This window comes from Mesoplodon mirus, assembly GCF_964341445.2.
Source record: "Mesoplodon mirus genome assembly, chromosome: 5".
Classification (NCBI taxonomy): Eukaryota; Metazoa; Chordata; class Mammalia; order Artiodactyla; family Ziphiidae; genus Mesoplodon; species Mesoplodon mirus.
Window position 1 is genome coordinate 53,620,372 of NC_138980.1, and position 24,767 is coordinate 53,645,138.

At 50.8% G+C, this 24,767-nt stretch overlaps 1 protein-coding gene across 1 annotated transcript in view; it reads left to right on the forward strand.

The window, feature by feature from the left end:
• Positions 1-24,767, forward strand: part of LOC309805343 (uncharacterized protein) — a gene marked incomplete at both ends in the record, with an annotated part of 105,324 nt that overhangs the window by 58,082 nt on the left and 22,475 nt on the right. Inside the window, 5 exon segments of the mRNA XM_082623271.1 lie at positions 275-499; positions 3,578-4,171; positions 4,956-5,126; positions 12,945-13,538; positions 14,323-14,493. Of these exon segments, the coding sequence (XP_082479397.1) occupies positions 275-499; positions 3,578-4,171; positions 4,956-5,126; positions 12,945-13,538; positions 14,323-14,493 (1,755 nt within the window).

Here is a 24,767-nt window from a genome sequence, read left to right on the forward strand (position 1 = left end):
ACAAGGGTATAAAGTTAAAGTGTAGAGCATCATGGAGAATTGTATCAGTGCTCTCCCTGACCCTGGGACTGTTCAAGTAAAGTGGAGTGGCCGTTGGACAGGGGTGCAGTAGATGGGGTCTTGCATCCAATGGGAGCTTAGACTGGGTGATGTCAAAGGTTATTCTAAGTATAAGGCCTTGAGTTGCTCAGCTCCAGGATGAGAGAGGAGCGGACAGTTCTGAGCTCACTTTCTGTCATCTCTCTCTTACCTGTCTCTCCTCCCCTTGGCTCAGACCACAGAGCTCCACAGAGAAAGGGATCAGGATGAGGTTGGGCTTCACAAGCGTCGTGACGTGACTGGAGCCACGTCTTGGGCTTATGTGGGGGGAGAGGGAATCCATCATGCCCCCCATGGATCAACTGCAGCCCTGAAAGGCGCCGAAGGATCGGCGGCAGGGATGACCGTGGGCCTGGCGGGAGCCACCATCGAGGATCCAGGAGAAAGCGGATCCGGCCAGGCCACCGCAGGTGCTGCCCGCCTATCCCCGCAGGACACGAACCTGTTCTCGGCGGATGTTGCCAGCACATCCTCGATGGGGGCAGATGGTCCAGAGAGCAGCACGAGCGTGGTGTTGCCAGGTGCAGTCACAACGAGCAAGCCTGCTGCTGGAAGAGCTGAAGGGAAGGTCGCAGCCCCCGTGGTCTCCACCTTGCAGAGTGAAGGCTACACGTCTGAACGGGATGGAACCCAGAAGGTCTCCCACCCCAGGGATGAAGCCTGGAAGGAAAAAAAGGAAAGGAGGACACGTCTTCAGCGAGGAAACGTTCCCATCACCGCAGGACAGGTGAAGGTCACCACAGGACAGGAGGGGACAAGACCCAGAAAGCATCCTCCCACTGGTCCTCATGCGGCCATGAAAACTCCAAAGGTGACAAAGGAGGGGAGGACAGCTCGCAGACGGAGGAAGAGCCAGCCCGCCACCAGTTCGGGGACTCAAAGTAAGACATCCAGTGAGATCCTCTCCTTCTTTAGGCGCTTCAGTCATTCCTGATTCAGCACCAAGGCTCACACATGGCCACTGGGAGGTAGACAAAGCCCCGGTTGGCTTGCATCCTTCCCTAGAGAGGCAATTCCTACTTTCTCTAATAAAGGAAACCATACAACTCCAAAAGAAATGCTATCTTGTGTTTTCTATGTCCCCTCGCCTGGTAGTGACTTGACAGTGACTTCTGTGATGCGAATTGTGCTTTGGCCTGAGACCCCAGAATCAAAATTTTGTTGTAGAAGATATGTAGTAAGTATCATTAAGCCATTCACTAGGGCTGGAAATAGATGCACTATACAGAAATTTTCGCTGCGAGGTTGCGAATCTTTTGAAATAAGATTTAATATGTAAATAGTTTGGGGAGAAGATAAGCTGGGGGAAGTGACTGTGTGATGTGTATACTTGCGTTGCTGAATTAATTACTTAACTCATCAGGTATTTATTGGGTGTCTGTGCTGTGCCTAGCACGAGGCTATGTTATTGAAAAACGACCCTTTTCTCAGCAAAGCACTCTGGTTTGGTTATGGGCACTCTGCAGAAGGCAAGGAAATAAGCACAGAAAAAGGTTTTCGTCGCTTGCTCGAAGGTCACACGTGCATAGCCACTGCCAGAAAGAGAAGCCTGTTTTCCCCCGCAAGGCTTCTCCAGGGCACGTAGGGTGGAGGGAGGACAAGTCTGCAGCCGGGGCTGAGCTTCAGGCCATAGCTGGGGTCAGAGGTTCACCTTATGAAAACAGAAACTCTCTCTGGCTTGTAAGGAAATCAAACCATTGGGAGTTATTTTACTTTGTGTAGGATAAAACAGAACACGGGGGGATCAGGGTTGTCATTGGCTCAACAAAGGGACCCAATCTTTATGGTAGAAGCAGCACCAACGACGAGTCCGGAAATCTGAGTTCCTATCCTGTCTGGGCCACTGACTCTCCTGGGTCACTCTGCCTCTCTGTAATGGTACCTCTGTGGGCAGCCACGGGGTCCCCAACTGTAAAACCAATGGATTGGACCGCTGCAGTGATTCTTACCCTTGTTTGTATGTTGCGAGTTCCCTGGGGAGCTTAAAAACAAACAAAAAAAACATTGATAGCCTGACCCCAATCCCAGAGATTCTGATGACATTTAGGTGGGGTAAGCCCTCCAGCACTGGGAGTTTTAAAAATCTCACCCAATAATTCTACTGTGCATCAGCCAAGTTGGAAAACCACTGGGCTAGGAGGTCCGGGGGGGGCCACTTTCCGCCCCAGTATGCCATAACTTTACAGTGGAAGACAGTAGTTCTCCAACATTCACATGCATAAGGATCACCTGGGAAGCCTATTTAAAAAATAACATTTCTCACCATACGATATCCCTTATATATGGACTCTACAGTACGATGCCAATGGACATATCTGCGAAACAGAAACAGACTCCCAGACATAGAAAAGAGACTTGGGGTTTTCAGTGGGGTTGCGGGCAGGGAAGGATTGGGAGTTTGGGATTAGCAGATGCAAACTACAGGGTGGATAAACAGCAGGGTCCTACTGTAGAGCACAGAGAACTATAGTCAGTATCCTGTGATAAACCATAATGGAAAAGAATAGGAAAAAGACTATACATGAAATACACAAAGAACACACATGAAACTGAATCAGAAATTAACGGAAGAAATTAACACAACAGAAATTAATACAACCTTGTAAATCGACTAGACGTCAATAAAAAAGAAGGGGGAAAAGAAAAAAATAGAAGCCAAGGTTGGGTTCCCTTTGTGGGGAGGGAGCATGCAGAAGAGGGGCTGGCAGGCTTCTATTTCTTGCTCTGGGTGGCAGCTACAAGGGTGCTCACTTTCTTGTTACTCATTAAGCTATATATTTACGGTTTGTGCACTTTCATGAATGTGTGTTATATTTCACAATAAAAACAGTTTCTAAAACTGTAAAAAATATATATAAATATAAAAAGTTAGCCTCCCTGAAAAGAGAAAATGGGTGAGAAAATTCTCCATATCCTGGAAATGACAGTACCAATGGGACTCTGACAGGTAGCACTCTTTCTAAGCTCCTGCCAGCACTGTGCTATATACGCTGGGGGCACAGAGAACAGCAATCCCCATAGGATGCCTGCCCTCAGCAAGTACACGGTCCACTTCCAGGATTTTATCCCCAGGACATCGTTCAGCAGAAGCGCCAAGATGATGGAGATTTGTAACAACAACAAGACTGGAAACCACCCAGATATTTACAAGAGCAGGAGGGTTTTCTCAACCGTTTGAGTAGAAAGACTATCCGGCCTACCCACACCTATACCCTGGCAGGGTCAGCCTGTTCCCTATGGACGTGGTGGTTGGTTTAGGGGGAGGCTGGTGAGCCTGCCCCAAGGGGGTGGGGGCTTGGAGGCTCAACAAAGGGGTGTGTGATGCGATGGTGACGGGTCACAAAGGGCTTGCGGTATAAATAGGGTCGGGTCAAGAGACTCTGGCAGAGTCCTGCAGGGAGGTGACGAGGTGCTTTCGTTCCCTCTCTCTCTCTCTCCGAGGCTCAACTTGTGGCTGGTGGCTCTGTCTTGAACGAAGAGAGCCATGAGCAGTGAGAGTTTACCTCATTACACGGCCAATAGCTACTGTTCAGTGGGGGTGTCGAGGACCTCCATGGGGGTCCTGCAACGACAACTGTACGAGGGAGGAGAGTATGACATTTTCAAGTACGCTCCCATGTTTGAGAGCGACTTTATCCAGGTCAGCAAGGAAGGAGAACTGATCGACCTAGACAACCGCGTCCAAACGGTGACTGTGGGCGTCGCATCCACCAGCCCCCTCTTCCCACTACCTGACGTCATGCTGCTGGCCCGACCAAGGAAAGTCTGTGCCGGGATCACCAAGGGGAGAGGTTGCAAGCCCGTGAAGACCCTAGAGCTCACCAGGCTGCTCCCCTTGAAGTTTGTCAAGATCTCCATCCACAACCGGGAGAAACAGCAGCTGTGCCTGAGTCTTGCTACCGGCCGGACTTTCTACCTGCAGCTGTGCCCCTCTTCCGACGCACAAGAAGACCTCTTTTCCTATTGGGAAAAGCTTGTCTATATCCTGAGACCACCGGTAGACAGTTACAGCAGTACCCCGATGCTCCAAACTGGAGATGCAGCGACTACAGAGGATGCCGACATCCTAGTGGTAAGCACCTACAGGGACTCAAGAACACGGGGCAGGGTGCTTTGGGAGAGCAAGGCAAAGCTGGTCCTTCATAGCCTTTGGTGCTCTCTGAGACTCGCCTGGGAAATACCTTCTACTGTTGAAAAGGGTCAGGGACACACGAGCTATCACTACAGGAGTCACCACACTGGAGAGGTTCCGAGTGCTGCACCACCTTGTCCCACGAGGCCGAATTTCAGAGACACCTTAGGTATCACCTCGGCTGCACTGGTCTCATCACTAGGGCTGTAATCCCTCCTACAGCATCCTGACTCTCTGGTCTCTGCTTGAACACTTACCCCAGCCCATGTAGTCTCAGGAGTTGGGGAACATCATTCACAGTTAGGAAGTCCTTCCTTCATTGTGTCTCCCCGGGACTCCGACATGCTGACTCAAATCAGCCCAACCCGTGGAGTCACCAAAACGTACAAGGTGTGCATCCCTTGACCCAGGAACCCCACTTCTAGGAATCTGCCCTGCACGGAGAGAAGCACAAGGGTATAAAGTTAAAGTGTAGAGCATCATGGAGAATTGTATCAGTGCTCTCCCTGACCCTGGGACTGTTCAAGTAAAGTGGAGTGGCCGTTGGACAGGGGTGCAGTAGATGGGGTCTTGCATCCAATGGGAGCTTAGACTGGGTGATGTCAAAGGTTATTCTAAGTATAAGGCCTTGAGTTGCTCAGCTCCAGGATGAGAGAGGAGCGGACAGTTCTGAGCTCACTTTCTGTCATCTCTCTCTTACCTGTCTCTCCTCCCCTTGGCTCAGACCACAGAGCTCCACAGAGAAAGGGATCAGGATGAGGTTGGGCTTCACAAGCGTTGTGACGTGACTGGAGCCACGTCTTGGGCTTATGTGGGGGGAGAGGGAATCCATCATGCCCCCCATGGATCAACTGCAGCCCTGAAAGGCGCCGAAGGATCGGCGGCAGGGATGACCGTGGGCCTGGCGGGAGCCACCATCGAGGATCCAGGAGAAAGCGGATCCGGCCAGGCCACCGCAGGTGCTGCCCGCCTATCCCCGCAGGACACGAACCTGGTCTCGGCGGATGTTGCCAGCACATCCTCGACGGGGGCAGATGGTCCAGAGAGCAGCACGAGCGTGGTGTTGCCAGGTGCAGTCACAACCAGCAAGCCTGCTGCTGGAAGAGCTGAAGGGAAGGTCGCAGCCCCCGTGGTCTCCACCTTGCAGAGTGAAGGCTACACGTCTGAACGGGATGGAAGCCAGAAGGTCTCCCACCCCAGGGATGAAGCCTGGAAGGAAAAAAAGGAAAGGAGGACACGTCTTCAGCGAGGAAACGTTCCCATCACCGCAGGACAGGTGAAGGTCACCACAGGACAGGAGGGGACAAGACCCAGAAAGCATCCTCCCACTGGTCCTCATGCGGCCATGAAAACTCCAAAGGTGACAAAGGAGGGGAGGACAGCTCGCAGACGGAGGAAGAGCCAGCCCGCCACCAGTTCGGGGACTCGAAGTAAGACATCCAGTGAGATCCTCTCCTTCTTTAGGCGCTTCAGTCATTCCTGATTCAGCACCAAGGCTCACACATGGCCACTGGGAGGTAGACAAAGCCCCGGTTGGCTTGCATCCTTCCCTAGAGAGGCAATTCCTACTTTCTCTAATAAAGGAAACCATACAACTCCAAAAGAAATGCTATCTTGTGTTTTCTATGTCCCCTCGCCTGGTAGTGACTTGACAGTGACTTCTGTGATGCGAATTGTGCTTTGGCCTGAGACCCCAGAATCAAAATTTTGTTGTAGAAGATATGTAGTAAGTATCATTAAGCCATTCACTAGGGCTGGAAATAGATGCACTATACAGAAATTTTCGCTGCGAGGTTGCGAATCTTTTGAAATAAGATTTAATATGTAAATAGTTTGGGGAGAAGATAAGCTGGGGGAAGTGACTGTGTGATGTGTATACTTGCGTTGCTGAATTAATTACTTAACTCATCAGGTATTTATTGGGTGTCTGTGCTGTGCCTAGCACGAGGCTATGTTATTGAAAAACGACCCTTTTCTCAGCAAAGCACTCTGGTTTGGTTATGGGCACTCTGCAGAAGGCAAGGAAATAAGCACAGAAAAAGGTTTTCGTCGCTTGCTCGAAGGTCACACGTGCATAGCCACTGCCAGAAAGAGAAGCCTGTTTTCCCCCGCAAGGCTTCTCCAGGGCACGTAGGGTGGAGGGAGGACAAGTCTGCAGCCGGGGCTGAGCTTCAGGCCATAGCTGGGGTCAGAGGTTCACCTTAGGAAAACAGAAACTCTCTCTGGCTTGTAAGGAAATCAAACCATTGGGAGTTATTTTACTTTGTGTAGGATAAAACAGAACACGGGGGGATCAGGGTTGTCATTGGCTCAACAAAGGGACCCAATCTTTATGGTAGAAGCAGCACCAACGACGAGTCCGGAAATCTGAGTTCCTATCCTGTCTGGGCCACTGACTCTCCTGGGTCACTCTGCCTCTCTGTAATGGTACCTCTGTGGGCAGCCACGGGGTCCCCAACTGTAAAACCAATGGATTGGACCGCTGCAGTGATTCTTACCCTTGTTTGTATGTTGCGAGTTCCCTGGGGAGCTTAAAAACAAACAAAAAAAACATTGATAGCCTGACCCCAATCCCAGAGATTCTGATGACATTTAGGTGGGGTAAGCCCTCCAGCACTGGGAGTTTTAAAAATCTCACCCAATAATTCTACTGTGCAGCAGCCAAGTTGGAAAACCACTGGGCTAGGAGGTCTGGGGGGGGGGCCTCTTTCCGCCCCAGTATGCCATAACTTTACAGTGGAAGACAGTAGTTCTCCAACATTCACATGCATAAGGATCACCTGGGAAGCCTATTTAAAAAATAACATTTCTCACCATACGATATCCCTTATACATGGACTCTACAGTACGATGCCAATGAACATATCTGCGAAACAGAAACAGACTCCCAGACATAGAAAAGAGACTTGGGGTTTTCAGTGGGGTTGGGGGCAGGGAAGGATTGGGAGTTTGGGATTAGCAGATGCAAACTACAGGGTGGATAAACAGCAGGGTCCTACTGTAGAGCACAGAGAACTGTAGTCAGTATCCTGTGATAAACCATAATGGAAAAGAATAGGAAAAAGACTATACATGAAATACACAAAGAACGCACATGAAACTGAATCAGAAATTAACGGAAGAAATTAACACAACAGAAATTAACACAACCTTGTAAATCGACTAGACGTCAATAAAAAAGAAGGGGGAAAAGAAAAAAAATAGAAGCCAAGGTTGGGTTCCCTTTGCGGGGAGGGAGCATGCAGAAGAGGGGCTGGCAGGCTTCTATTTCTTGCTCTGGGTGGCAGCTACAAGGGTGCTCACTTTCTTGTTACTCATTAAGCTATATATTTACGGTTTGTGCACTTTCATGAATGTGTGTTATATTTCACAATAAAAACAGTTTCTAAAACTGTAAAAAATATATATAAATATAAAAAGTTAGCCTCCCTGAAAAGAGAAAATGGGTGAGAAAATTCTCCATATCCTGGAAATGACAGTACCAATGGGACTCTGACAGGTAGCACTCTTTCTAAGCTCCTGCCAGCACTGTGCTATATACGCTGGGGGCACAGAGAACAGCAATCCCCATAGGATGCCTGCCCTCAGCAAGTACACGGTCCACTTCCAGGATTTTATCCCCAGGACATCGTTCAGCAGAAGCGCCAAGATGATGGAGATTTGTAACAACAACAAGACTGGAAACCACCCAGATATTTACAAGAGCAGGAGGGTTTTCTCAACCGTTTGAGTAGAAAGACTATCCGGCCTACCCACACCTATACCCTGGCAGGGTCAGCCTGTTCCCTATGGACGTGGTGGTTGGTTTAGGGGGAGGCTGGTGAGCCTGCCCCAAGGGGGTGGGGGCTTGGAGGCTCAACAAAGGGGTGTGTGATGCGATGGTGACGGGTCACAAAGGGCTTGCGGTATAAATAGGGTCGGGTCAAGAGACTCTGGCAGAGTCCTGCAGGGAGGTGACGAGGTGCTTTCGTTCCCTCTCTCTCTCTCTCCGAGGCTCAACTTGTGGCTGGTGGCTCTGTCTTGAACGAAGAGAGCCATGAGCAGTGAGAGTTTACCTCATTACACGGCCAATAGCTACTGTTCAGTGGGGGTGTCGAGGACCTCCATGGGGGTCCTGCAACGACAACTGTACGAGGGAGGAGAGTATGACATTTTCAAGTACGCTCCCATGTTTGAGAGCGACTTTATCCAGGTCAGCAAGGAAGGAGAACTGATCGACCTAGACAACCGCGTCCAAACGGTGACTGTGGGCGTCGCATCCACCAGCCCCCTCTTCCCACTACCTGACGTCATGCTGCTGGCCCGACCAAGGAAAGTCTGTGCCGGGATCACCAAGGGGAGAGGTTGCAAGCCCGTGAAGACCCTAGAGCTCACCAGGCTGCTCCCCTTGAAGTTTGTCAAGATCTCCATCCACAACCGGGAGAAACAGCAGCTGTGCCTGAGTCTTGCTACCGGCCGGACTTTCTACCTGCAGCTGTGCCCCTCTTCCGACGCACAAGAAGACCTCTTTTCCTATTGGGAAAAGCTTGTCTATATCCTGAGACCACCGGTAGACAGTTACAGCAGTACCCCGATGCTCCAAACTGGAGATGCAGCGACTACAGAGGATGCCGACATCCTAGTGGTAAGCACCTACAGGGACTCAAGAACACGGGGCAGGGTGCTTTGGGAGAGCAAGGCAAAGCTGGTCCTTCATAGCCTTTGGTGCTCTCTGAGACTCGCCTGGGAAATACCTTCTACTGTTGAAAAGGGTCAGGGACACACGAGCTATCACTACAGGAGTCACCACACTGGAGAGGTTCCGAGTGCTGCACCACCTTGTCCCACGAGGCCGAATTTCAGAGACACCTTAGGTATCACCTCGGCTGCACTGGTCTCATCACTAGGGCTGTAATCCCTCCTACAGCATCCTGACTCTCTGGTCTCTGCTTGAACACTTACCCCAGCCCATGTAGTCTCAGGAGTTGGGGAACATCATTCACAGTTAGGAAGTCCTTCCTTCATTGTGTCTCCCCGGGACTCCGACATGCTGACTCAAATCAGCCCAACCCGTGGAGTCACCAAAACGTACAAGGTGTGCATCCCTTGACCCAGGAACCCCACTTCTAGGAATCTGCCCTGCAGGGAGAGAAGCACAAGGGTATAAAGTTAAAGTGTAGAGCATCATGGAGAATTGTATCAGTGCTCTCCCTGACCCTGGGACTGTTCAAGTAAAGTGGAGTGGCCGTTGCACAGGGGTGCAGTAGATGGGGTCTTGCATCCAATGGGAGCTTAGACTGGGTGATGTCAAAGGTTATTCTAAGTATAAGGCCTTGAGTTGCTCAGCTCCAGGATGAGAGAGGAGCGGACAGTTCTGAGCTCACTTTCTGTCATCTCTCTCTTACCTGTCTCTCCTCCCCTTGGCTCAGACCACAGAGCTCCACAGAGAAAGGGATCAGGATGAGGTTGGGCTTCACAAGCTTCGTGACGTGACTGGAGCCACGTCTTGGGCTTATGTGGGGGGAGAGGGAATCCATCATGCCCCCCATGGATCAACTGCAGCCCTGAAAGGCGCCGAAGGATCGGCGGCAGGGAAGACCGTGGGCCTGGCGGGAGCCACCATCGAGGATCCAGGAGAAAGCGGATCCGGCCAGGCCACCGCAGGTGCTGCCCGGTATCCCCGCAGGACACGAACCTGGTCTCGGCGGATGTTGCCAGCACATCCTCGACGGGGGCAGATGGTCCAGAGAGCAGCACGAGCGTGGTGTTGCCAGGTGCAGTCACAACCAGCAAGCCTGCTGCTGGAAGAGCTGAAGGGAAGGTCGCAGCCCCCGTGGTCTCCACCTTGCAGAGTGAAGGCTACACGTCTGAACGGGATGGAAGCCAGAAGGTCTCCCACCCCAGGGATGAAGCCTGGAAGGAAAAAAAGGAAAGGAGGACACGTCTTCAGCGAGGAAACGTTCCCATCACCGCAGGACAGGTGAAGGTCACCACAGGACAGGAGGGGACAAGACCCAGAAAGCATCCTCCCACTGGTCCTCATGCGGCCATGAAAACTCCAAAGGTGACAAAGGAGGGGAGGACAGCTCGCAGACGGAGGAAGAGCCAGCCCGCCACCAGTTCGGGGACTCGAAGTAAGACATCCAGTGAGATCCTCTCCTTCTTTAGGCGCTTCAGTCATTCCTGATTCAGCACCAAGGCTCACACATGGCCACTGGGAGGTAGACAAAGCCCCGGTTGGCTTGCATCCTTCCCTAGAGAGGCAATTCCTACTTTCTCTAATAAAGGAAACCATACAACTCCAAAAGAAATGCTATCTTGTGTTTTCTATGTCCCCTCGCCTGGTAGTGACTTGACAGTGACTTCTGTGATGCGAATTGTGCTTTGGCCTGAGACCCCAGAATCAAAATTTTGTTGTAGAAGATATGTAGTAAGTATCATTAAGCCATTCACTAGGGCTGGAAATAGATGCACTATACAGAAATTTTCGCTGCGAGGTTGCGAATCTTTTGAAATAAGATTTAATATGTAAATAGTTTGGGGAGAAGATAAGCTGGGGGAAGTGACTGTGTGATGTGTATACTTGCGTTGCTGAATTAATTACTTAACTCATCAGGTATTTATTGGGTGTCTGTGCTGTGCCTAGCACGAGGCTATGTTATTGAAAAACGACCCTTTTCTCAGCAAAGCACTCTGGTTTGGTTATGGGCACTCTGCAGAAGGCAAGGAAATAAGCACAGAAAAAGGTTTTCGTCGCTTGCTCGAAGGTCACACGTGCATAGCCACTGCCAGAAAGAGAAGCCTGTTTTCCCCCGCAAGGCTTCTCCAGGGCACGTAGGGTGGAGGGAGGACAAGTCTGCAGCCGGGGCTGAGCTTCAGGCCATAGCTGGGGTCAGAGGTTCACCTTATGAAAACAGAAACTCTCTCTGGCTTGTAAGGAAATCAAACCATTGGGAGTTATTTTACTTTGTGTAGGATAAAACAGAACACGGGGGGATCAGGGTTGTCATTGGCTCAACAAAGGGACCCAATCTTTATGGTAGAAGCAGCACCAACGACGAGTCCGGAAATCTGAGTTCCTATCCTGTCTGGGCCACTGACTCTCCTGGGTCACTCTGCCTCTCTGTAATGGTACCTCTGTGGGCAGCCACGGGGTCCCCAACTGTAAAACCAATGGATTGGACCGCTGCAGTGATTCTTACCCTTGTTTGTATGTTGCGAGTTCCCTGGGGAGCTTAAAAACAAACAAAAAAAACATTGATAGCCTGACCCCAATCCCAGAGATTCTGATGACATTTAGGTGGGGTAAGCCCTCCAGCACTGGGAGTTTTAAAAATCTCACCCAATAATTCTACTGTTCAGCAGCCAAGTTGGAAAACCACTGGGCTAGGAGGTCTGGGGGGGGGGCCTCTTTCCGCCCCAGTATGCCATAACTTTACAGTGGAAGACAGTAGTTCTCCAACATTCACATGCATAAGGATCACCTGGGAAGCCTATTTAAAAAATAACATTTCTCACCATACGATATCCCTTATACATGGACTCTACAGTACGATGCCAATGAACATATCTGCGAAACAGAAACAGACTCCCAGACATAGAAAAGAGACTTGGGGTTTTCAGTGGGGTTGGGGGCAGGGAAGGATTGGGAGTTTGGGATTAGCAGATGCAAACTACAGGGTGGATAAACAGCAGGGTCCTACTGTAGAGCACAGAGAACTGTAGTCAGTATCCTGTGATAAACCATAATGGAAAAGAATAGGAAAAAGACTATACATGAAATACACAAAGAACGCACATGAAACTGAATCAGAAATTAACGGAAGAAATTAACACAACAGAAATTAACACAACCTTGTAAATCGACTAGACGTCAATAAAAAAGAAGGGGGAAAAGAAAAAAAATAGAAGCCAAGGTTGGGTTCCCTTTGCGGGGAGGGAGCATGCAGAAGAGGGGCTGGCAGGCTTCTATTTCTTGCTCTGGGTGGCAGCTACAAGGGTGCTCACTTTCTTGTTACTCATTAAGCTATATATTTACGGTTTGTGCACTTTCATGAATGTGTGTTATATTTCACAATAAAAACAGTTTCTAAAACTGTAAAAAATATATATAAATATAAAAAGTTAGCCTCCCTGAAAAGAGAAAATGGGTGAGAAAATTCTCCATATCCTGGAAATGACAGTACCAATGGGACTCTGACAGGTAGCACTCTTTCTAAGCTCCTGCCAGCACTGTGCTATATACGCTGGGGGCACAGAGAACAGCAATCCCCATAGGATGCCTGCCCTCAGCAAGTACACGGTCCACTTCCAGGATTTTATCCCCAGGACATCGTTCAGCAGAAGCGCCAAGATGATGGAGATTTGTAACAACAACAAGACTGGAAACCACCCAGATATTTACAAGAGCAGGAGGGTTTTCTCAACCGTTTGAGTAGAAAGACTATCCGGCCTACCCACACCTATACCCTGGCAGGGTCAGCCTGTTCCCTATGGACGTGGTGGTTGGTTTAGGGGGAGGCTGGTGAGCCTGCCCCAAGGGGGTGGGGGCTTGGAGGCTCAACAAAGGGGTGTGTGATGCGATGGTGACGGGTCACAAAGGGCTTGCGGTATAAATAGGGTCGGGTCAAGAGACTCTGGCAGAGTCCTGCAGGGAGGTGACGAGGTGCTTTCGTTCCCTCTCTCTCTCTCTCCGAGGCTCAACTTGTGGCTGGTGGCTCTGTCTTGAACGAAGAGAGCCATGAGCAGTGAGAGTTTACCTCATTACACGGCCAATAGCTACTGTTCAGTGGGGGTGTCGAGGACCTCCATGGGGGTCCTGCAACGACAACTGTACGAGGGAGGAGAGTATGACATTTTCAAGTACGCTCCCATGTTTGAGAGCGACTTTATCCAGGTCAGCAAGGAAGGAGAACTGATCGACCTAGACAACCGCGTCCAAACGGTGACTGTGGGCGTCGCATCCACCAGCCCCCTCTTCCCACTACCTGACGTCATGCTGCTGGCCCGACCAAGGAAAGTCTGTGCCGGGATCACCAAGGGGAGAGGTTGCAAGCCCGTGAAGACCCTAGAGCTCACCAGGCTGCTCCCCTTGAAGTTTGTCAAGATCTCCATCCACAACCGGGAGAAACAGCAGCTGTGCCTGAGTCTTGCTACCGGCCGGACTTTCTACCTGCAGCTGTGCCCCTCTTCCGACGCACAAGAAGACCTCTTTTCCTATTGGGAAAAGCTTGTCTATATCCTGAGACCACCGGTAGACAGTTACAGCAGTACCCCGATGCTCCAAACTGGAGATGCAGCGACTACAGAGGATGCCGACATCCTAGTGGTAAGCACCTACAGGGACTCAAGAACACGGGGCAGGGTGCTTTGGGAGAGCAAGGCAAAGCTGGTCCTTCATAGCCTTTGGTGCTCTCTGAGACTCGCCTGGGAAATACCTTCTACTGTTGAAAAGGGTCAGGGACACACGAGCTATCACTACAGGAGTCACCACACTGGAGAGGTTCCGAGTGCTGCACCACCTTGTCCCACGAGGCCGAATTTCAGAGACACCTTAGGTATCACCTCGGCTGCACTGGTCTCATCACTAGGGCTGTAATCCCTCCTACAGCATCCTGACTGTCTAGTCTCTGCTTGAACACTTACCCCAGCCCATGTAGTCTCAGGAGTTGGGGAACATCATTCACAGTTAGGAAGTCCTTCCTTCATTGTGTCTCCCCGGGACTCCGACATGCTGACTCAAATCAGCCCAACCCGTGGAGTCACCAAAACGTACAAGGTGTGCATCCCTTGACCCAGGAACCCCACTTCTAGGAATCTGCCCTGCAGGGAGAGAAGCACAAGGGTATAAAGTTAAAGTGTAGAGCATCATGGAGAATTGTATCAGTGCTCTCCCTGACCCTGGGACTGTTCAAGTAAAGTGGAGTGGCCGTTGCACAGGGGTGCAGTAGATGGGGTCTTGCATCCAATGGGAGCTTAGACTGGGTGATGTCAAAGGTTATTCTAAGTATAAGGCCTTGAGTTGCTCAGCTCCAGGATGAGAGAGGAGCGGACAGTTCTGAGCTCACTTTCTGTCATCTCTCTCTTACCTGTCTCTCCTCCCCTTGGCTCAGACCACAGAGCTCCACAGAGAAAGGGATCAGGATGAGGTTGGGCTTCACAAGCTTCGTGACGTGACTGGAGCCACGTCTTGGGCTTATGTGGGGGGAGAGGGAATCCATCATGCCCCCCATGGATCAACTGCAGCCCTGAAAGGCGCCGAAGGATCGGCGGCAGGGATGACCGTGGGCCTGGCGGGAGCCACCATCGAGGATCCAGGAGAAAGCGGATCCGGCCAGGCCACCGCAGGTGCTGCCCGCCTATCCCCGCAGGACACGAACCTGGTCTCGGCGGATGTTGCCAGCACATCCTCGACGGGGGCAGATGGTCCAGAGAGCAGCACGAGCGTGGTGTTGCCAGGTGCAGTCACAACCAGCAAGCCTGCTGCTGGAAGAGCTGAAGGGAAGGTCGCAGCCCCCGTGGTCTCCACCTTGCAGAGTGAAGGCTACACGTCTGAACGGGATGGAAGCCAGAAGGTCTCCCACCCCAGGGATGAAGCCTGGAAGGAAAAAAAGGAAAGGAGGACACGTCTTCAGCGAGGAAACGTTCCCATCACCGCAGGACAGGTGAAGGTCACCACAGGACAGGAGGGGACAAGACCCAGAAAGCATCCTCCCACTGGTCCTCATGCGGCCATGAAAACTCCAAAGGTGACAAAGGAGGGGAGAACAGCTCGCAGACGGAGGAAGAGCCAGCCCGCCACCAGTTTGGGGACTCGAAGTAAGACATCCAGTGAGATCCTCTCCTTCTTTAGGCGCTTCAGTCATTCCTGATTCAGCACCAAGGCTCACACATGGCCACTGGGAGGTAGACAAAGCCCCGGTTGGCTTGCATCCTTCCCTAGAGAGGCAATTCCTACTTTCTCTAATAAAGGAAACCATACAACTCCAAAAGAAATGCTATCTTGTGTTTTCTATGTCCCCTCGCCTGGTAGTGACTTGACAGTGACTTCTGTGATGCGAATTGTGCTTTGGCCTGAGACCCCAGAATCAAAATTTTGTTGTAGAAGATATGTAGTAAGTATCATTAAGCCATTCACTAGGGCTGGAAATAGATGCACTATACAGAAATTTTCGCTGCGAGGTTGCGAAACTTTTGAAATAAGATTTAATATGTAAATAGTTTGGGGAGAAGATAAGCTGGGGGAAGTGACTGTGTGATGTGTATACTTGCGTTGCTGAATTAATTACTTAACTCATCAGGTATTTATTGGGTGTCTGTGCTGTGCCTAGCACGAGGCTATGTTATTGAAAAACGACCCTTTTCTCAGCAAAGCACTCTGGTTTGGTTATGGGCACTCTGCAGAAGGCAAGGAAATAAGCACAGAAAAAGGTTTTCGTCGCTTGCTCGAAGGTCACACGTGCATAGCCACTGCCAGAAAGAGAAGCCTGTTTTCCCCCGCAAGGCTTCTCCAGGGCACGTAGGGTGGAGGGAGGACAAGTCTGCAGCCGGGGCTGAGCTTCAGGCCATAGCTGGGGTCAGAGGTTCACCTTAGGAAAACAGAAACTCTCTCTGGCTTGTAAGGAAATCAAACCATTGGGAGTTATTTTACTTTGTGTAGGATAAAACAGAACACGGGGGGATCAGGGTTGTCATTGGCTCAACAAAGGGACACAATCTTTATGGTAGAAGCAGCACCAACGACGAGTCCGGAAATCTGAGTTCCTATCCTGTCTGGGCCACTGACTCTCCTGGGTCACTCTGCCTCTCTGTAATGGTACCTCTGTGGGCAGCCACGGGGTCCCCAACTGTAAAACCAATGGATTGGACCGCTGCAGTGATTCTTACCCTTGTTTGTATGTTGCGAGTTCCCTGGGGAGCTTAAAAACAAACAAAAAAAACATTGATAGCCTGACCCCAATCCCAGAGATTCTGATGACATTTAGGTGGGGTAAGCCCTCCAGCACTGGGAGTTTTAAAAATCTCACCCAATAATTCTACTGTGCAGCAGCCAAGTTGGAAAACCACTGGGCTAGGAGGTCTGGGGGGGGGGCCTCTTTCCGCCCCAGTATGCCATAACTTTACAGTGGAAGACAGTAGTTCTCCAACATTCACATGCATAAGGATCACCTGGGAAGCCTATTTAAAAAATAACATTTCTCACCATACGATATCCCTTATACATGGACTCTACAGTACGATGCCAATGAACATATCTGCGAAACAGAAACAGACTCCCAGACATAGAAAAGAGACTTGGGGTTTTCAGTGGGGTTGGGGGCAGGGAAGGATTGGGAGTTTGGGATTAGCAGATGCAAACTACAGGGTGGATAAACAGCAGGGTCCTACTGTAGAGCACAGAGAACTGTAGTCAGTATCCTGTGATAAACCATAATGGAAAAGAATAGGAAAAAGACTATACATGAAATACACAAAGAACGCACATGAAACTGAATCAGAAATTAACGGAAGAAATTAACACAACAGAAATTAACACAACCTTGTAAATCGACTAGACGTCAATAAAAAAGAAGGGGGAAAAGAAAAAAAATAGAAGCCAAGGTTGGGTTCCCTTTGCGGGGAGGGAGCATGCAGAAGAGGGGCTGGCAGGCTTCTATTTCTTGCTCTGGGTGGCAGCTACAAGGGTGCTCACTTTCTTGTTACTCATTAAGCTATATATTTACGGTTTGTGCACTTTCATGAATGTGTGTTATATTTCACAATAAAAACAGTTTCTAAAACTGTAAAAAATATATATAAATATAAAAAGTTAGCCTCCCTGAAAAGAGAAAATGGGTGAGAAAATTCTCCATATCCTGGAAATGACAGTACCAATGGGACTCTGACAGGTAGCACTCTTTCTAAGCTCCTGCCAGCACTGTGCTATATACGCTGGGGGCACAGAGAACAGCAATCCCCATAGGATGCCTGCCCTCAGCAAGTACACGGTCCACTTCCAGGATTTTATCCCCAGGACATCGTTCAGCAGAAGCGCCAAGATGATGGAGATTTGTAACAACAACAAGACTGGAAACCACCCAGATATTTACAAGAGCAGGAGGGTTTTCTCAACCGTTTGAGTAGAAAGACTATCCGGCCTACCCACACCTATACCCTGGCAGGGTCAGCCTGTTCCCTATGGACGTGGTGGTTGGTTTAGGGGGAGGCTGGTGAGCCTGCCCCAAGGGGGTGGGGGCTTGGAGGCTCAACAAAGGGGTGTGTGATGCGATGGTGACGGGTCACAAAGGGCTTGCGGTATAAATAGGGTCGGGTCAAGAGACTCTGGCAGAGTCCTGCAGGGAGGTGACGAGGTGCTTTCGTTCCCTCTCTCTCTCTCTCCGAGGCTCAACTTGTGGCTGGTGGCTCTGTCTTGAACGAAGAGAGCCATGAGCAGTGAGAGTTTACCTCATTACACGGCCAATAGCTACTGTTCAGTGGGGGTGTCGAGGACCTCCATGGGGGTCCTGCAACGACAACTGTACGAGGGAGGAGAGTATGACATTTTCAAGTACGCTCCCATGTTTGAGAGCGACTTTATCCAGGTCAGCAAGGAAGGAGAACTGATCGACCTAGACAACCGCGTCCAAACGGTGACTGTGGGCGTCGCATCCACCAGCCCCCTCTTCCCACTACCTGAGGTCATGCTGCTGGCCCGACCAAGGAAAGTCTGTGCCGGGATCACCAAGGGGAGAGGTTGCAAGCCCGTGAAGACCCTAGAGCTCACCAGGCTGCTCCCCTTGAAGTTTGTCAAGATCTCCATCCACAACCGGGAGAAACAGCAGCTGTGCCTGAGTCTTGCTACCGGCCGGACTTTCTACCTGCAGCTGTGCCCCTCTTCCGACGCACAAGAAGACCTCTTTTCCTATTGGGAAAAGCTTGTCTATATCCTGAGACCACCGGTAGACAGTTACAGCAGTACCCCGATGCTCCAAACTGGAGATGCAGCGACTACAGAGGATGCCGACATCCTAGTGGTAAGCACCTACAGGGACTCAAGAACACGGGGCAGGGTGCTTTGGGAGAGCAAGGCAAAGCTGGTCCTTCATAGCCTTTGGTGCTCTCTGAGACTCGCCTGGGAAATACCTTCTACTGTTGAAAAGGGTCAGGGACACACGAGCTATCACTACAGGAGTCACCACACTGGAGAGGTTCCGAGTGCTGCACCACCTTGTCCCACGAGGCCGAATTTCAGAGACACCTTAGGTATCACCTCGGCTGCACTGGTCTCATCACTAGGGCTGTAATCCCTCCTACAGCATCCTGACTCTCTGGTCTCTGCTTGAACACTTACCCCAGCCCATGTAGTCTCAGGAGTTGGGGAACATCATTCACAGTTAGGAAGTCCTTCCTTCATTGTGTCTCCCCGGGACTCCGACATGCTGACTCAAATCAGCCCAACCCGTGGAGTCACCAAAACGTACAAGGTGTGCATCCCTTGACCCAGGAACCCCACTTCTAGGAATCTGCCCTGCACGGAGAGAAGCACAAGGGTATAAAGTTAAAGTGTAGAGCATCATGGAGAATTGTATCAGTGCTCTCCCTGACCCTGGGACTGTTCAAGTAAAGTGGAGTGGCCGTTGGACAGGGGTGCAGTAGATGGGGTCTTGCATCCAATGGGAGCTTAGACTGGGTGATGTCAAAGGTTATTCTAAGTATAAGGCCTTGAGTTGCTCAGCTCCAGGATGAGAGAGGAGCGGACAGTTCTGAGCTCACTTTCTGTCATCTCTCTCTTACCTGTCTCTCCTCCCCTTGGCTCAGACCACAGAGCTCCACAGAGAAAGGGATCAGGATGAGGTTGGGCTTCACAAGCTTCGTGACGTGACTGGAGCCACGTCTTGGGCTTATGTGGGGGGAGAGGGAATCCATCATGCCCCCCATGGATCAACTGCAGCCCTGAAAGGCGCCGAAGGATCGGCGGCAGGGATGACCGTGGGCCTGGCGGGAGCCACCATCGAGGATCCAGGAGAAAGCGGATCCGGCCAGGCCACCGCAGGTGCTGCCCGCCTATCCCCGCAGGACACGAACCTGGTCTCGGCGGATGTTGCCAGCACATCCTCGACGGGGGCAGATGGTCCAGAGAGCAGCACGAGCGTGGTGTTGCCAGGTGCAGTCACAACCAGCAAGCCTGCTGCTGGAAGAGCTGAAGGGAAGGTCGCAGCCCCCGTGGTCTCCACCTTGCAGAGTGAAGGCTACACGTCTGAACGGGATGGAAGCCAGAAGGTCTCCCACCCCAGGGATGAAGCCTGGAAGGAAAAAAAGGAAAGGAGGACACGTCTTCAGCGAGGAAACGTTCCCATCACCGCAGGACAGGTGAAGGTCACCACAGGACAGGAGGGGACAAGACCCAGAAAGCATCCTCCCACTGGTCCTCATGCGGCCATGAAAACTCCAAAGGTGACAAAGGAGGGGAGGACAGCTCGCAGACGGAGGAAGAGCCAGCCCGCCACCAGTTTGGGGACTCGAAGTAAGACATCCAGTGAGATCCTCTCCTTCTTTAGGCGCTTCAGTCATTCCTGATTCAGCACCAAGGCTCACACATGGCCACTGGGAGGTAGACAAAGCCCCGGTTGGCTTGCATCCTTCCCTAGAGAGGCAATTCCTACTTTCTCTAATAAAGGAAACCATACAACTCCAAAAGAAATGCTATCTTGTGTTTTCTATGTCCCCTCGCCTGGTAGTGACTTGACAGTGACTTCTGTGATGCGAATTGTGCTTTGGCCTGAGACCCCAGAATCAAAATTTTGTTGTAGAAGATATGTAGTAAGTATCATTAAGCCATTCACTAGGGCTGGAAATAGATGCACTATACAGAAATTTTCGCTGCGAGGTTGCGAATCTTTTGAAATAAGATTTAATATGTAAATAGTTTGGGGAGAAGATAAGCTGGGGGAAGTGACTGTGTGATGTGTATACTTGCGTTGCTGAATTAATTACTTAACTCATCAGGTATTTATTGGGTGTCTGTGCTGTGCCTAGCACGAGGCTATGTTATTGAAAAACGACCCTTTTCTCAGCAAAGCACTCTGGTTTGGTTATGGGCACTCTGCAGAAGGCAAGGAAATAAGCACAGAAAAAGGTTTTCGTCGCTTGCTCGAAGGTCACACGTGCATAGCCACTGCCAGAAAGAGAAGGCTGTTTTCCCCGCAAGGCTTCTCCAGGGCACGTAGGGTGGAGGGAGGACAAGTCTGCAGCCGGGGCTGAGCTTCAGGCCATAGCTGGGGTCAGAGGTTCACCTTATGAAAACAGAAACTCTCTCTGGCTTGTAAGGAAATCAAACCATTGGGAGTTATTTTACTTTGTGTAGGATAAAACAGAACACGGGGGGATCAGGGTTGTCATTGGCTCAACAAAGGGACACAAGCTTTATGGTAGAAGCAGCACCAACGAGGAGTCCGGAAATCTGAGTTCCTATCCTGTCTGGGCCACTGACTCTCCTGGGTCACTCTGCCTCTCTGTAATGGTACCTCTGTGGGCAGCCACGGGGTCCCCAACTGTAAAACCAATGGATTGGACCGCTGCAGTGATTCTTACCCTTGGTTGTATGTTGCGAGTTCCCTGGGGAGCTTAAAAACAAACAAAAAAAACATTGATAGCCTGACCCCAATCCCAGAGATTCTGATGACATTTAGGTGGGGTAAGCCCTCCAGCACTGGGAGTTTTAAAAATCTCACCCAATAATTCTACTGTGCAGCAGCCAAGTTGGAAAACCACTGGGCTAGGAGGTCTGGGGGGGGGGCCTCTTTCCGCCCCAGTATGCCATAACTTTACAGTGGAAGACAGTAGTTCTCCAACATTCACATGCATAAGGATCACCTGGGAAGCCTATTTAAAAAATAACATTTCTCACCATACGATATCCCTTATACATGGACTCTACAGTACGATGCCAATGAACATATCTGCGAAACAGAAACAGACTCCCAGACATAGAAAAGAGACTTGGGGTTTTCAGTGGGGTTGGGGGCAGGGAAGGATTGGGAGTTTGGGATTAGCAGATGCAAACTACAGGGTGGATAAACAGCAGGGTCCTACTGTAGAGCACAGAGAACTGTAGTCAGTATCCTGTGATAAACCATAATGGAAAAGAATAGGAAAAAGACTATACATGAAATACACAAAGAACGCACATGAAACTGAATCAGAAATTAACGGAAGAAATTAACACAACAGAAATTAACACAACCTTGTAAATCGACGAGACGTCAATAAAAAAGAAGGGGGAAAAGAAAAAAAATAGAAGCCAAGGTTGGGTTCCCTTTGCGGGGAGGGAGCATGCAGAAGAGGGGCTGGCAGGCTTCTATTTCTTGCTCTGGGTGGCAGCTACAAGGGTGCTCACTTTCTTGTTACTCATTAAGCTATATATTTACGGTTTGTGCACTTTCATGAATGTGTGTTATATTTCACAATAAAAACAGTTTCTAAAACTGTAAAAAATATATATAAATATAAAAAGTTAGCCTCCCTGAAAAGAGAAAATGGGTGAGAAAATTCTCCATATCCTGGAAATGACAGTACCAATGGGACTCTGACAGGTAGCACTCTTTCTAAGCTCCTGCCAGCACTGTGCTATATACGCTGGGGGCACAGAGAACAGCAATCCCCATAGGATGCCTGCCCTCAGCAAGTACACGGTCCACTTCCAGGATTTTATCCCCAGGACATCGTTCAGCAGAAGCGCCAAGATGATGGAGATTTGTAACAACAACAAGACTGGAAACCACCCAGATATTTACAAGAGCAGGAGGGTTTTCTCAACCGTTTGAGTAGAAAGACTATCCGGCCTACCCACACCTATACCCTGGCAGGGTCAGCCTGTTCCCTATGGACGTGGTGGTTGGTTTAGGGGGAGGCTGGTGAGCCTGCCCCAAGGGGGTGGGGGCTTGGAGGCTCAACAAAGGGGTGTGTGATGCGATGGTGACGGGTCACAAAGGGCTTGCGGTATAAATAGGGTCGGGTCAAGAGACTCTGGCAGAGTCCTGCAGGGAGGTGACGAGGTGCTTTCGTTCCCTCTCTCTCTCTCTCCGAGGCTCAACTTGTGGCTGGTGGCTCTGTCTTGAACGAAGAGAGCCATGAGCAGTGAGAGTTTACCTCATTACACGGCCAATAGCTACTGTTCAGTGGGGGTGTCGAGGACCTCCATGGGGGTCCTGCAACGACAACTGTACGAGGGAGGAGAGTATGACATTTTCAAGTACGCTCCCATGTTTGAGAGCGACTTTATCCAGGTCAGCAAGGAAGGAGAACTGATCGACCTAGACAACCGCGTCCAAACGGTGACTGTGGGCGTCGCATCCACCAGCCCCCTCTTCCCACTACCTGACGTCATGCTGCTGGCCCGACCAAGGAAAGTCTGTGCCGGGATCACCAAGGGGAGAGGTTGCAAGCCCGTGAAGACCCTAGAGCTCACCAGGCTGCTCCCCTTGAAGTTTGTCAAGATCTCCATCCACAACCGGGAGAAACAGCAGCTGTGCCTGAGTCTTGCTACCGGCCGGACTTTCTACCTGCAGCTGTGCCCCTCTTCCGACGCACAAGAAGACCTCTTTTCCTATTGGGAAAAGCTTGTCTATATCCTGAGACCACCGGTAGACAGTTACAGCAGTACCCCGATGCTCCAAACTGGAGATGCAGCGACTACAGAGGATGCCGACATCCTAGTGGTAAGCACCTACAGGGACTCAAGAACACGGGGCAGGGTGCTTTGGGAGAGCAAGGCAAAGCTGGTCCTTCATAGCCTTTGGTGCTCTCTGAGACTCGCCTGGGAAATACCTTCTACTGTTGAAAAGGGTCAGGGACACACGAGCTATCACTACAGGAGTCACCACACTGGAGAGGTTCCGAGTGCTGCACCACCTTGTCCCACGAGGCCGAATTTCAGAGACACCTTAGGTATCACCTCGGCTGCACTGGTCTCATCACTAGGGCTGTAATCCCTCCTACAGCATCCTGACTCTCTGGTCTCTGCTTGAACACTTACCCCAGCCCATGTAGTCTCAGGAGTTGGGGAACATCATTCACAGTTAGGAAGTCCTTCCTTCATTGTGTCTCCCCGGGACTCCGACATGCTGACTCAAATCAGCCCAACCCGTGGAGTCACCAAAACGTACAAGGTGTGCATCCCTTGACCCAGGAACCCCACTTCTAGGAATCTGCCCTGCACGGAGAGAAGCACAAGGGTATAAAGTTAAAGTGTAGAGCATCATGGAGAATTGTATCAGTGCTCTCCCTGACCCTGGGACTGTTCAAGTAAAGTGGAGTGGCCGTTGGACAGGGGTGCAGTAGATGGGGTCTTGCATCCAATGGGAGCTTAGACTGGGTGATGTCAAAGGTTATTCTAAGTATAAGGCCTTGAGTTGCTCAGCTCCAGGATGAGAGAGGAGCGGACAGTTCTGAGCTCACTTTCTGTCATCTCTCTCTTACCTGTCTCTCCTCCCCTTGGCTCAGACCACAGAGCTCCACAGAGAAAGGGATCAGGATGAGGTTGGGCTTCACAAGCTTCGTGACGTGACTGGAGCCACGTCTTGGGCTTATGTGGGGGGAGAGGGAATCCATCATGCCCCCCATGGATCAACTGCAGCCCTGAAAGGCGCCGAAGGATCGGCGGCAGGGATGACCGTGGGCCTGGCGGGAGCCACCATCGAGGATCCAGGAGAAAGCGGATCCGGCCAGGCCACCGCAGGTGCTGCCCGCCTATCCCCGCAGGACACGAACCTGGTCTCGGCGGATGTTGCCAGCACATCCTCGACGGGGGCAGATGGTCCAGAGAGCAGCACGAGCGTGGTGTTGCCAGGTGCAGTCACAACCAGCAAGCCTGCTGCTGGAAGAGCTGAAGGGAAGGTCGCAGCCCCCGTGGTCTCCACCTTGCAGAGTGAAGGCTACACGTCTGAACGGGATGGAAGCCAGAAGGTCTCCCACCCCAGGGATGAAGCCTGGAAGGAAAAAAAGGAAAGGAGGACACGTCTTCAGCGAGGAAACGTTCCCATCACCGCAGGACAGGTGAAGGTCACCACAGGACAGGAGGGGACAAGACCCAGAAAGCATCCTCCCACTGGTCCTCATGCGGCCATGAAAACTCCAAAGGTGACAAAGGAGGGGAGGACAGCTCGCAGACGGAGGAAGAGCCAGCCCGCCACCAGTTTGGGGACTCGAAGTAAGACATCCAGTGAGATCCTCTCCTTCTTTAGGCGCTTCAGTCATTCCTGATTCAGCACCAAGGCTCACACATGGCCACTGGGAGGTAGACAAAGCCCCGGTTGGCTTGCATCCTTCCCTAGAGAGGCAATTCCTACTTTCTCTAATAAAGGAAACCATACAACTCCAAAAGAAATGCTATCTTGTGTTTTCTATGTCCCCTCGCCTGGTAGTGACTTGACAGTGACTTCTGTGATGCGAATTGTGCTTTGGCCTGAGACCCCAGAATCAAAATTTTGTTGTAGAAGATATGTAGTAAGTATCATTAAGCCATTCACTAGGGCTGGAAATAGATGCACTATACAGAAATTTTCGCTGCGAGGTTGCGAAT